The sequence below is a fragment of the Cryptomeria japonica genome, chromosome 9 (assembly GCF_030272615.1).
Source record: "Cryptomeria japonica chromosome 9, Sugi_1.0, whole genome shotgun sequence".
NCBI lineage: Eukaryota > Viridiplantae > Streptophyta > Pinopsida > Cupressales > Cupressaceae > Cryptomeria > Cryptomeria japonica.
The window spans coordinates 444,388,323-444,402,213 of record NC_081413.1 but is presented as its reverse complement, the minus strand read 5'-3'; the positions used below and the strand labels follow the sequence as shown (position 1 = coordinate 444,402,213).

The 13,891-nt window shown below is 33.9% G+C and overlaps 1 protein-coding gene across 1 annotated transcript in view; it reads right to left on the bottom strand.

Annotated features, from left to right (window-relative positions):
* Positions 1–13,402, bottom strand: part of LOC131026810 (ethylene-responsive transcription factor ERF112-like) — a 70,583-nt gene extending 57,181 nt beyond the window's left edge. The window contains exon 1 of the mRNA XM_057956793.2: positions 13,207–13,402. Coding sequence (XP_057812776.2) covers positions 13,207–13,378 — 172 coding nt within the window. The 5' untranslated portion in view covers positions 13,379–13,402. The remainder of the gene's footprint in view (positions 1–13,206) is intronic.
* Between the last annotated feature and the right edge of the window lie 489 nt (positions 13,403–13,891).

Genomic DNA, 13,891 nt, shown 5'->3' with positions numbered 1-13,891 from the left:
AAATGAAATTTCTCTTTGTAAACTAAATATACTAGTAGTTAGTTTTCTTGAGCTCGTATACTTAAGCATTGACTCATTAGGTGCATGGAATTTGTTTCCGTGAAAGAAAAAGTTATTGACATAAACATCAAATATCAATAATGATTAAAAAATTTATGAATTGTAGTGGTCCAAACTATCACACTAGCCTACCAAAATTGTTATTAGTGCTTCATTCACCCTTGGAAGTATAATAGGCTAACTCTCTCTTCAATTGATACCATAGAAACACGTCAAGGACAATGGGCTTCTTATAGATCAAATTGAGGGTCTGGAGAGGGTTGGCTCCCTTGGTCTTTCACCCTCATTAATATTTTCTATGGAAAATAGTATAAATTAAAATCAAAATGAAATCTATAACTTATAGGAGATGATACACCATATGATTTGTGATATGTTCAATGAGCGAAACTATAGCATACATAGCTCAAATTTTGATATCTTGTTGCATCAATATTTAACAAATAAAAATATTTTTTAAAAGCGAAGATAGTGTTTAAGACGAGATGGAAATATTCTCACAACTAAATTATTTTCTTAACTGATCAAAGAAAAGTTATGACCTATAAATGTCCAATTTTTTTTTATAAAGGGAATAAAATGGGACTGAAATCTAGGACATAATGATATTACCACAAGACTGCATCAACTTTTTTTAGGATGATCAAATTGTACCAAAATGAGTAAAAATTTGAGAAGGTACTATATTTTCTAAAGAGTAAAATCTTACAATGTTATTTAAGTATATAAACGAGTTGTTGAGTTACAATGCAAAATGCAAACTAGAAATAATTACCAACACTTATGGGCACATAAACTCAACGTGGAATAAGGTATTATTGTCCCTTAGTAAAGGGAATGGCACATAAAAAACTTCATAACCTATAAGATATGGTCAATTTTCTATTGGAGCAATGCTCCCAACCCAAGATCAACAATTACTATAGCTTCTAAATATAGAGAGAAGATATAAATCACCAAGAAAGATAAATCTATTGTGATATCTACAAATGTACATATGCTCTTCTTACAAAGGCATGAGTAAGAAACATATCACCAACTACCTATGAGAGGGTAGGTACAATGACCCGACATAATTTACTAAATGCATATGTAATAAAATAATAAACACTACCTACTCACTTAGAAAAGCATAATTTGGCTATGTGCTTAAGTTGGACTTAAGCACGTAAATAGTTAATGACCTATTTACTCGAACACCCCCCCTTGAGTGCAACTTGGGGAGAAAAAATGCAATATGATATGAGGTCTGATAGCCTAGACCATGTTAGGTACCTATGTACAACTAATCATGCAACTAATCTCTTACAAACGGAGAAAAAATCAAGGGACAAAATTCCTCTCCAAAAATAAGAACCAATTATGAAAAGAAAAAGTGAAAGGAAGGAAGGAAGGAAGGAGGACTCGTCAAGGCCCCCCAAGGACTAGTTCTCGTACAAAGATACAAATGATGTCCCCCCAATAGAAGGAAAATTGAGAGACTATGTAGCTCCCCCATAATTAATAATCACTTGCAAGAATGGTAAGTGTTTGAAGACAAAACAAGACCCAGTGCTTACAAACCACTTGTCTCCACTTATGAGGAAATAAAACCATGTATAGATGCAAGTATGTTTTCTATTGTAGATAGGAATTGGTAGGAAGTGGAATCCAAATGTATGATGATGTCTTGGAAAACTACTCAAGTGTCTCCTTGTCCATGAATGATGATGATACCACACTCTAATCTAACAAACAAGAATGCAACAAACTGGAACTATGTGGAAAATGATATGGAGCAAGATCCAATGACGAATATGATGCGACAAAAGGGATGCAATGGCTATCATCAAAGAGGAGAGATAACCCGTCAAATGTGTCCTCCAAACCTGAAATGTGAGCCTTCGTAAACAATGAAGCAATGTCTATCAAATAGGAATCCCAATCAAAAAGACAAATAGCTATTTGTGGCAATGAATTACTCACAATGTGTCCTTCAGCCAAGTCCGAAAGACAATATTGTTAATGCTGATGGAGAACAATGGAAGTCTCAAGTGAAGACAGATCAACGACCTCTGACGAAAAATCAAGAACCTCAAAACCAACCTCATCGTCATCAAAAAAATTCAAATCACTCCAAAATAACAAATTCCAAATAGTATTATAATCATAGGGTATCTGAAGGTGTAAGCGATCATATAAGAAGTGTCGAGTTCCCGCACCACATTAGCTCCAAGTTACGAGCTTCCACAAAACCACGCGACAGAGAGCACAAGTCTCCTCAAATGCTCACAATAAGTTGGTGTAAGCGATCATATAAGAAGTGTCGAAGACTGCGGTACACAAGCCATATGATACGAAAGTCCAAAAGATTAATGCTCAAAGTCACCTGGCACGGCCCCACCAACCAATTTGGATGTACTAAAATTCAAGCTATTTTGCACCAACAAGTATAGTATCCACGATAAAATACTGGCATCGATTCTTGCAACTAACTGTCAAGGCAAGCTCTACGTGATAAAAAACGCGTCCCTCTTGGGTCACGAGCACAAGGGACTGCAATGAAATGACCGATTTTTTTTCGCAGACCAACTTCGCCCATTTTGGAGGCAGAATAGACGCAGCGTTTGTTGTGAGGCCATGCAAGTTTTAGCCAGTCCATCATACCTAGCGTCATTCATAGTCCGCAGACGTTGTGGTTGTCATTTTTTGTTGCCAGAGATTTCATCGGCCCATAATCGGCCCACATCACAAGTTTCGGTAAGGTAGTTGATTTCTCTTTGCGATCTCTGCCTTGTTTTCTTTTCTAGGACCCGATACTTTGATTGTCCGTCATAGTTTATATTCTCAGGCGGAGGTGTTTGTATTTTGTCCAGGGGCTATTTTCACAGTGGTCTATTTCCTTTTTGAATCGGCCTTGATTCCCAGTTGGGATCGTTCTATTCTCTTATAGAATGTCTAAGAAGTAACTGCATCGATCCTTTCCTTGGCATGCGATTTGTTCTGTTCCACATTGGCAGAGTAATTGGCCTTGTTATCCTCCAGGATTGGTCGTGGTATCATTGCTAGATCGACCGTTTAATATTGTTGCAGGCTGCATTCCTCATTCTAGCCCATGGGTTTGAACTGTTATCAAGTAAATCGATTTTTGGCAATATTGTGGATTGTTTTGCTTGCATATTTGCTTTGGCTCGTGGCATAGTCAGATCAACTTTCACTGCTGTTATTGGCTCTCTATTCTCTAGTGGCGAAGTTATTGTGCTGGTCACGTGGTATTTCGTTCATTGCATTTTTTAGCTCGAGGTTGTGGTTCAATCTTTTCATTGGCAGATCTGTTGACGTCCAAAACTTATAAGCTCTGTGTTTAATTGCTTTACTGACGTATTGGCATTTGATCAGTTTGTACTTGCCTGTTATGTGATCAGTGGTGATCGAGCATGTGTATGTGTTGTGTCGTTTCATTGCATAGTTGTGCTCATAGCTGGCAGGCTCATATTCCTTGGCAGAGGCCCATATCAAGAATCGAGCATATGGAGTTCGCTGTGTCTATTCTCGCTCCAAAATGGGCGAATCAGCCATTCAATCGAAAATTTAGGGTTAAAAAGGTGGGACACACATTACGTGTTAGTCGTGCCGTACATCATTTTCGAGTCAGAATAGACGCGTCCCATTGAGTGCTGTGTATATTCTGGCTCCAAAATGGACGAATCTATCAGACTAACAGCGACATGTTACGTAATCTCAGCCATCCAATAAAAAATCTATGGTTAAAAGGGTGGAACTAACATCGCGTGTTAGGCACGCCCTACGCCATTTTGGAGCCGTCTATTCTGGCTCCAAAATGGAGGAATATGTCAGACTAACAGCGACGTGTTACGCAATCTCAGTCATCCAATCAAAAATCTACTATTAAAAAAATGAGACTAAAATATTAGTCGCGTCGTATGCCATTTTGGAGCCAGAATAGACGCCGGCAATAAAAACAAACGCGCTAATAAAAAACAAACAATGTATTCCTGCAAACAAGTACGGCGTGGACCGAAAGGTGATATAGATCTGACTGATAGGAAGAGATTCTAGTCAAAATGAATGCAGCCGCTCCTGGAGCTGCCAAAGGCTAAGATTTAAAAGAGATGATAAAATAATGCTGCCAAAGAGTATCGCTCCAGTCGAATGTGCCAAACGATATGATGTCGGTTCCAACAGAGAATAGATCGCCACCTAATACAGGATAATAAATCTTGGAACCCAGGCACGGATCGTACAAATCAAGGATATCGCCAATGGCACTTTGGTGAGAAAGAATTTTGATAGAAAATTCAAATGTCGTATCTCTAAAAAATCGGACGAGAGAAATAATAGCGTAATCAGAATAGCCCGGATAGGGCAATAATAAAATTTTAAAATTGTAGCAACTGCAAACCAAAAAAGCAGAAAACTTGTTCTGCCTGAAACATTTACTCAGCTAATCAAACAGTCGGGATGCTATGATATCATGTTAAAGTAATACTCCCAAGCCTATCATGTTGGAGTAAACTCCCAAGCCTGGATCGACAATTGCTAGAGTTTTCACAAACAGCGAGAAACTGCGAGAAGATATAAATCATCAGCAAAGATAAATGTATTGAGATATTTACAAAATGTTTTTAGAGTGCACCAATGAAGTGACCTGACAAAATTTACTAAATGCATAGATAATGAAATAATCAACTCTACCTGCTAACTTAGAAAAGCATTATATTTAAGCACAACCTATTTACTCCAACTTTTTCCATTATAAAAGTAATTTAAGTTCACACATTCAAGCTGGACCTACCTAATTCATCAAGATGCATTTAGTGTTTAATTGTGAATGCCTACAACACTATGGCTCCTTCGTGTTGGATGAACAAAAAGAAGAAAAATTACAAATCTCATTAGAGGACTTAGAATTTCATAATAAAGTAATACTTATAGAGTATATGATGCGATAGAAAACGACTGGGAAGATGAGAAGAAAAATAGAAGTCATGGAAACGTGGACTCAAAGGGAAATCATTGAAGAGACAAAATCCTTATTCCAAGCAGAAAGCAGGATTACTCTTTCATCACTTAGTGTTTTTTTTTTTAAAAAGTATGGAAGTAGAACTATTGTAAAAAGGGGATGTGATCTATAAGGATTTGGTGATGAATAATCTTGAGTAAGATGGAGTTTTTAGCAATAAAAAAAATTTGGTTTAAATAATAAATTTAATTTACCACTTTTTTAAAGATATTTTATAACATTCTTTTTGAAATCAATGGTTAGAAATCACTACAATAATTTGAACCTTACTACTTTCTAGGTTTATTAAGGAGGTTTTGTACAATTCAACCATGTAAGTACAAGAAATTAAAATTTTAGCAATTTCTCTTCAAATTCTCATTCCATTGCCTCCTAGTACATGGGAAAGACCATCAAAGAACCATTGAAAGATATGAGAAGATTAGATGACTACATGTTTGGAGAATGTTAGATGGATTACATTGTAAATAAGTTGGTTGTTTTTTTATAGCAGACAAGCATAGGTAGAAAAAATTAATAGTTCAACTGTTTTTGTTCCAATTCTCATTCCATAGCCTTGTAGTACATGGGGAAGACCTTCAAATAACAATTTAAGGATATGAGAAGGTTAAATTGGATGATTAAATGCTTTGAGGAAAGTTATAAGTATTAAAATGTAAATGCGTTGGTTATTTTTGTACAACACAATTATATAGGTAGAAGGGGTTAATAGTTCAACAATTTCTCTTCAAATTCCTATTCCATAGCATTGTAGTAAATGGGCAAGACCTTCAAATAACCATTGAAGGGTATGATAAGGTTATATTGGATGTTTACATGCTTTGCGGAGGGCTATAGGGATTAAATTGTAAATAAGTTGGTTGTTTTGTACAACACAATTGTGTAGGTAGAAAAAATTAATAGTTCAACAATTTATCTTCAAATCTCCATTCCATAGGGCATTGTATTAAATGGGGAAGACTTTCAAATAATCATTGAAGGATATAAGAAAGTTAGTCGGATTATTAAATGCTTTAGAGAAGGTTATAATGAGAAAATTCTAAATAAGATGGTTGTTTTGTATGACATAATTATGTAGATAGAAGAAATTAATAATTCAATGAAATTTTTTCAAATTCCCATTCCATAACCTTGGAGTACATAGGGAACACCTTTAAATAACCATTGAAGGAAATGAGACAGTTAGATTAGATGATTACATGCTTTGGGGAAGATTATTGAGATTAAATTGTAAATAACTCGTTGTAAAATTGATTGACAACTTTGACCATAAGCGCAAGAATAACTAATTGTTGCATACCCTCATTGCAATTCGTTGTTTCTTATCTGATAACGTTAGGGAGATGTATACTTGTTGCCATTGCCACTACCACCAACTCGTCTTCTCAGGCCTTGGGGTTTTCCGAGGTAAAAAACAAGTGTTATTAGTTAACTTTCTATCTGTTTAAGCACTATATTTTATCCGTTCACACACCATTCTATCCTCTTAGCTGTCATTCAGGTCATTCAAATAGAACAATCATTTGATTGTGTGGTTTGCCAATTTCTATTAAAAAAATATCATACATATTTCTTTTGTTGTGTGTAAAGTTTGAGTGAAAAGCAACAGAGCTGTTAAGCAATTAATTTAGCAGCATAGTAATTTTATGTATTTATTTGAGGATTTTTTCCTCCTTATCATCGCTTCAATTAAACTACAAACAAAGAAGAGAATGTCTATACGATAAGAACTAACATATGAACCTTGACAGGACGTAAAAGAAAAGAGCTTACGAGCGATTTCTGTGTCGACACAGATAGACGTTGTGATTTCCGTAATGTGCTGATGATCATATCTATGTGTCTTCTGTGCAGTGGACAAATCAGTGGGCTTCAGTTCCATGGAATGAACAACACGCGACGGAGCAGAAATCATTGCCAAGCCACCCTTCAACGGAGGAGGAGAAGGAAGAGGAAGAGAAGTGGATATTAGTATTATCTTGAAGACTTATTCAAAATCACTTGCAATTCTTTGCATTTTCTTTGCATGGCCAATTTATAGTCGTCCTGTCAGTCCGCTGTAAATCCGAGCTTTGAAGAAAGAAAAGGACAAAGAGGCAGTGTCGGCGGGGAATATGACACTCCCGGTCGAAAACGTTGCTCACGAGAGGTGTTCAATCTCATACTCTTACTATACTAAAGATATATGATAATAATATTCTCTTTCATGGGTGCAACCTCCAATGAGGATAATTAGTCAACATGATGATAATAATTAACTTCTAAATCTTATATATAATATAATGCAATCAATATCAATATGGATATTTAATTATAATCTATTAGATTACTTAACAATCTACATATGATTGTATAGCTTATTTAAGAGATAAGATATCATTTAATTAATTTATCATAATCTAGTACACACTATTTACATAACAATCTTTATATGTATCAGCTACATATAAGTGCTCACAACTTATCTTTTTGTTTATTAATCTTATAAAAACTAGTCAATAATACTTCCCCCATTCGATTAACTCAAAAAAATTGTTTACTGAAAAGAGTTTTGTTGATTTTTGCTTGGACATTAATTAGAAGAACTTATAGAAGTTTAAAGAAATATAGCAAGCTAGTGAAAACAATGCAATGGAGAGGACCAGTTGGGAACCAGCAAATAGTTAGGAATATTTGAGAGATCTAGGTGCTTAAAATAATGTAATGTAATGTTTCAATATATATTATCATTTCTTTTATTATCTTTAAATCAATGGAATAAAATAATAGTAAAAATTGTATCTCTTTAGTCTCATTTGCTAGACCTCTACTATATAAAAGTAAATTGGTGAAAGATTTAAAGTTTTTTGTATTCCTTTTATTTCCAAGGGTCTAATTCAAATATCTTTTCCTTTTTACACTTTTATAAAAATGTTGCCATATTTGAACACCAAAAAACACTCTATGGTTGGTAATTAAAATAAAATTCGATAATATTTTCTATTAGTCACGTATATTGATGTTCTTGTTCACCACCTATGAAGGGTTGTAAACTTGTAAGAATTAAAAATTGCATGAAGTTTGTTTATGGTAACTAGGTTAGAGGGCACTCATTCATCTAATGACATATCCTATGATCTTTGTTTCCATTCAAAGATCATGGATATTATGGGTTTCTAAATATTTGGTTGTGTGACGTATGTGTAGATTAATGTGAAAGGAAAGATTCAATTCATGGGAGGAGATGAGGCCTAGAATGTTCTTCTCTTTCATTGTATCAATACAACAGTCCCTTACATATTCTAGATTGGACTAAACCATATTATGTTTCTATAGTTTTGTCAATTGGAATTAGCATGTGTATCATGAAATTCTAAATATTTTCTATTATAGAAGATGTTTCCCAAGTATTTGGATATCTAGTTAAGTATATATTTAATTAGACTATGTTATAAATATTATTAAGTGTTTTTTTTTTGTGTGTACAGATTTGATATTGATGGAGATTAATGTTATTCAAAATAATGTATATATAAGGATTTGAGTTTATAGATTGGGACATATATGGATAGTAGGAGCTATCCTAGTCGATAAATTTATTTTAATTTCTGGTGTGGTTAGTTGGGAATATGTGCAATAGCTTATGGTTATTGTTCTATCTATGTAGATGACTACTTGATAGTTACCCAAGATTGTTTGTTATAGTATTATATTGTTTGCAAACTATCATTCAAAAGCTAGAAGAGAGAATAATTTCTAATATCAAGAATTCATATTTAGTTAAATCAAGATAAGATCTAAGCACATTTAGTAATAAGCTATAATAATCTACATTCATGTATAGTTTCATGTGTATAATTTATCTTTATTAATCATGTTATTGAACCAATACTTGGAGGACTTGCTTAAAGAGAATTACATCACCATCATTAAGTGGAGCATGATGAGAGAGTTTTGTACCTAAGGTAAAATAATTTCATTTCAAATTTTCTATTATTATAAGCACTATTTTTTGTATCATCATTGCTATTGTGGAGATGGGAACACCAACACAGGGTTTGGATTAGGCAAGCCCCTATATAATAAAATTATTTTTCCCATATTTGTGTGTACAAGTCCAATTCCACAACAAAGGAGGCTATAGATGTATAGATTGAGATAATATAGCTCCATATTTTGAACAAGTAGAGACACCTATACTAGAGTGCCCTCCAACCATCTCTAATCTTTTTTATCTGAAATCATGAGAAACATGCTTATAGGACTTCCTCACTATACTTTTGAACATTTCCATCAATTTGGACACCCTTAGGGCTAGGGTTCCCTCCTACCATGGCTAGGACTTTTGGTTTTAGATTTCAACTACAATTTCCTCTCTATGTCGCACTTCTAGATCTAGTTTACTATGTTGGTTTCTAGTTTTGTATTTAATTCTTTTTTTTTAAGTCATCATTTTTTTATCATTTAACCCAAGTCATTCACTCACACACACTTTACAATCTCAAATCCATTGCAAGAAAGGGATAGAAATCAATTGCCTAGCTCTCCTTTAAATATTTAAACTATGCATATTCATGTTCGTCTATTATGCAATGAAGATTTTAGATATTATATTACATCCATGGGTCTAGGATCTCATTTACATACATATCAAAGGCGTATCTAAACTTTCACCCAATATACTTTAATAAGTATATAGGTTTATTAGACGCTAGACAAGATTTTTTGTATTGTTAAAATAAAACAAGAAAAGAAGGATTGAAGGAATATATATTTCCTCATCTTTTTCATTCCAAAAATCTCTCATTATACTTCAAAGAAAAGGAAATATCATCCAAAAGTATATTAATCAACTGGGTGCTTTGAGAGGCTACATTTTTCCCTCTTGAGATTTTTCATAGGGAATATCTTGTGTAATATTGTGATATATGTTTGATTGTTTCATTATCATTTTTTTTAATTTCGCATGCATGTTTTTCTCTCATGGGGTTATGTAGGAAATGGTTGGATCAGTATGATAATATCCAAAACAATGTAACATGAATGTATGAAAAATATAATTCCTTACAATAGTAAGTCCCATGGATCACAAATGATCCTTCATTGGATGAATAATTAAATCATGGGATGCACTTGAACTAATGAGCCACTCTTAAACTACTAGTGAAAGATGTTTCTCATGTTGAGAGTATGATTGATCATAGTCTTATATGATTAGTACCTAGTCTAGTGGGTTATATAGTTATAGTTTATAAAGAAAAAAACATTGGAATCATGAAATAATATCATTTGTGCATATACATATACCAGAGATATGATATTAAACAACAAAAATACTTTATAATCCATCTCTACACTACAAAAAACAAATATAGAATAAAGATAAGATTATTACAAATAATGGAATTATTTAGATTGCAATGAAATTCATCCAATTATTTTTATAATAATGAAAAAAATTCTATCATAATTCATGCCATGTAATTTATCACGAGGATCTATAATATCCATAGATACATTTGGTTGTAGACATTAGCTAATGATTTACAACATCCTTTTTATTTACAAAGCAAATTACTTTATAGGTAACTAAGCATGTAGAATTTGAAACGTTAAATAATCCTAAACACTTGCAATCTCATGAGAATTATAAATGATTGACTATTTGTTTATAAAATAAACTTGCATATATATCATTTTTTTATCCACCGAATTACTTATGTAAATTTGATGAATATTAATAGGTTCTAAATGTGACAAGAAATATAAGTGCAATCCCATGGAATCTACAAGATGGATGATCTAGAATAGGAGTAGAACTAAAGCATCATATTCATTGTGAACTAAAATTTTCTTCAACACCATTCACATTATATGTAGATATATGAGCTCAATATGCATAAGTATTTTTAGGTAGAAAATTGCTCTTATATTAGTTGCAACAATCAAGTCTAGTCCAGGAGATCTTTGTGAAAACCTAATCTAAAACTAAAAAGAAAATGAAGGCCCTTCCTAAGAATAAATTGGTATCTTACTTTGAGGAATTGTCGGGTGACCCCTTTGATACTTCTAGTTCCTCTAAAGGATACCAATCTTCTTACCCTACCACCGACAGGGAGAATAGGCCAAGAATTGCTAAAGACCTCAAACTGGATGACCACTACTTTAAGTTGGATAGGGAAACTCCAGATGATGTTTTGGCTATTGCCAAGAATGGTGCAGTGGACCTCTTTAGGGTTTTTAAATGGTTTTTTCATTAAATCAAAGACATTAACCTAAAGAACAGGGCAACTTCTAGAAAATTGGATGAGTTGGTTGAAAAAATGCAGTCTCAGAAGACTGAAGGCGCAGTTTGGACTGAGGAAGAGAAGCTATCCATGGCAGAGTGTCTACAAAGAACTCTGAAACTTATGGAAAAGATGAAAAAAGAAAATGAGATGAAAACCATGCAGCTGGAAGGGGAAGTTAGTGAAATCAGGGAAACTATGAATTCCATTATGAAACAAAGCCACAAGATTGTCAAGAATTATGCCTGGTCACTATGAATACGATGGTGGATAAATTGGAAAAGTCCCAGTAGGGTCCCTTGGTTGTGGACCTTGATGCTGACAGAGAAAAAGGCCAGAAAGAGGAGTCATGTCCGTCTAAGAGAACTAGAGCCAACCTAAAGAGAAAGGTAGAGTCCTCCAATTAGGAGTTCTAGGACCTAAAAAAGGCAGCCCAAGAGATGAACACTCTGGAAATGAGATAGCTGAGACTTTAAAGTCTTTAGGTTAATGTTTATCTGGTTTTAGTTTCTATTGTCTTTTTGTCTGGTCTTCCGTCCTTTTGTCTGTTAGATAGCTTTTTCATGCTAGTGAACATAGACTGTTAATCTTATTTTAAATTTTATCTTTGTGGTTTTGGGTCCTTGTAAAACCCATTTTTCCCTAATAAAAAACAATCAAGTCTAGTCATTAATAATATTTTGGGAAGATATCATGAGTGATATAGTTAATTTGGAGGGAAAAAGTTAACATGGGGTGGGAGGTCAAGATAAGAATATTTATGACATTTCATTTCAAGCTTGTATGTTAGGAAAATACATTACATGGAAGTGTGAAATTCCATCAAATTTCTAAAACTGTATGAAAATGAACAAAGAAAGCTATATGGAGAAAAGATGCATCTTATTATAAAACTATAGATTTGTATAGGGCATTGGAATGAAATTACAAAACTAATACTAAAAGTCTAAAAGTCTATATAGAAAATATGAAAATAAAAGGATGGAAGAAAAAGACGTGGGATTACATTGTGAGACCAGATATGAGAAATAGACATGTGATTGAAGAGTGGAAAATTTAATCAAAACTTTACAAATTTTATTAAACTAAGTGAGTTGAATTCATGACAAAAACATGTGGACAAAAGGATATAGAATTAGATGTAGGAAGACACTAACTTTCAAAGGAACTCTATATGAAAGATAGAAAGAAGTGGCAAAGACATTTGTCTATATAGTAATACATGATGTAGATTTGATATTGAAAAGTGGATGTAAAATTGGAGGTAGTCTAAATATCTAGAAGTGTAATAGAATTCTATAACAAAGCGGAACCAGATGGAATGTGAGAAATTATTGAGGAACTAGAACTCATGATTGCATGTTTTGGGGAAGGTTATATGGATTAAATTGTAAACAAGTCGGTTGTAAAAGTGATTGACAACTCAACATGATGAGTATAAGAACAACTATTTGTCGCATACCCTCTTTGTACTTCGTTGTTACTGAGCTAATAACGTTTGGTAGATGTGTAATTGTTGCTATTGCCACTACCAACTCGTCTTCCTAGACCATGGGGTTTTCCACGGTAAAAATCTCTGTGTTTTGAGTTGAATTTCTAACTTTTTAATCCATGGTAAAAATATGTGTTTTGAGTTGAATTTCTAACTTTTTAATTTGCTAATTTCTATGAAAATAAATATATCATTGATATTTTTTTTGTTGTGTGTAAAGTTGGAGTGAACAACAACAGAGCTCTCAAGCAATTTGTTTACCAGCATACTAATTTTATGTATGCATTAGAGGAATTTTCTGTAGCTAAACTGATCTATAAACAACGAAGAGCATATCTATACGAGAAGAAAAATAAGATATGAACCTGGAGGAGACGCAACAGAAAAGGGCCGATGAGCAATTTCTGTCTCGACGCAGATGGGCGTTGTGATTTCCGTCATGTGCTGCTGATTTTGTCTCTGTCTCTTCTGTGCACTGGGCAATTCAGTCAGCTTGCGTTCCATGGGATGAACTACACGCGACGGAGCAGAAATCATTTCCAAGCCGCCCTTCAATGGAAGAGGAAGAGAAGTGGGTATTATTATTATTATTATTATCATGAAGACTTATTCAAAACCACTCTCAATTCTATCCATTTCTTTACGTGGCCACTTTTAATATCGTCCTGTCTGTCAGCGGAAAATCCGAGCTCTGGACAAAGAGGGCACTGTCGGCAGCGAATATAAGACCTAACACACGCGGTCGAAAACGTTGCTGTCGAGAGGTTTACAGATATCTTCCCATACCAGATATTTTTTGAAGTTTTCAATCTCCACTTGCTCAGACACAGTTTTGTACGTTGAGCCCACTCAGACGACTTGAAGACTTTTGGGCACAAAATCTCTGTATTCGCGATTCAGAATCATCTTGAAAGCTTTTATAATTTGAATCAATAATTTTTTTTCCACGCCCGCATAGAATTCGGATGTTGATTGACGTGGATCTCCAATTGTGCTGGCAACAGGCTTACATTAGGCCGTATTTAGGGATATTTTAACTTAAAAAAATAA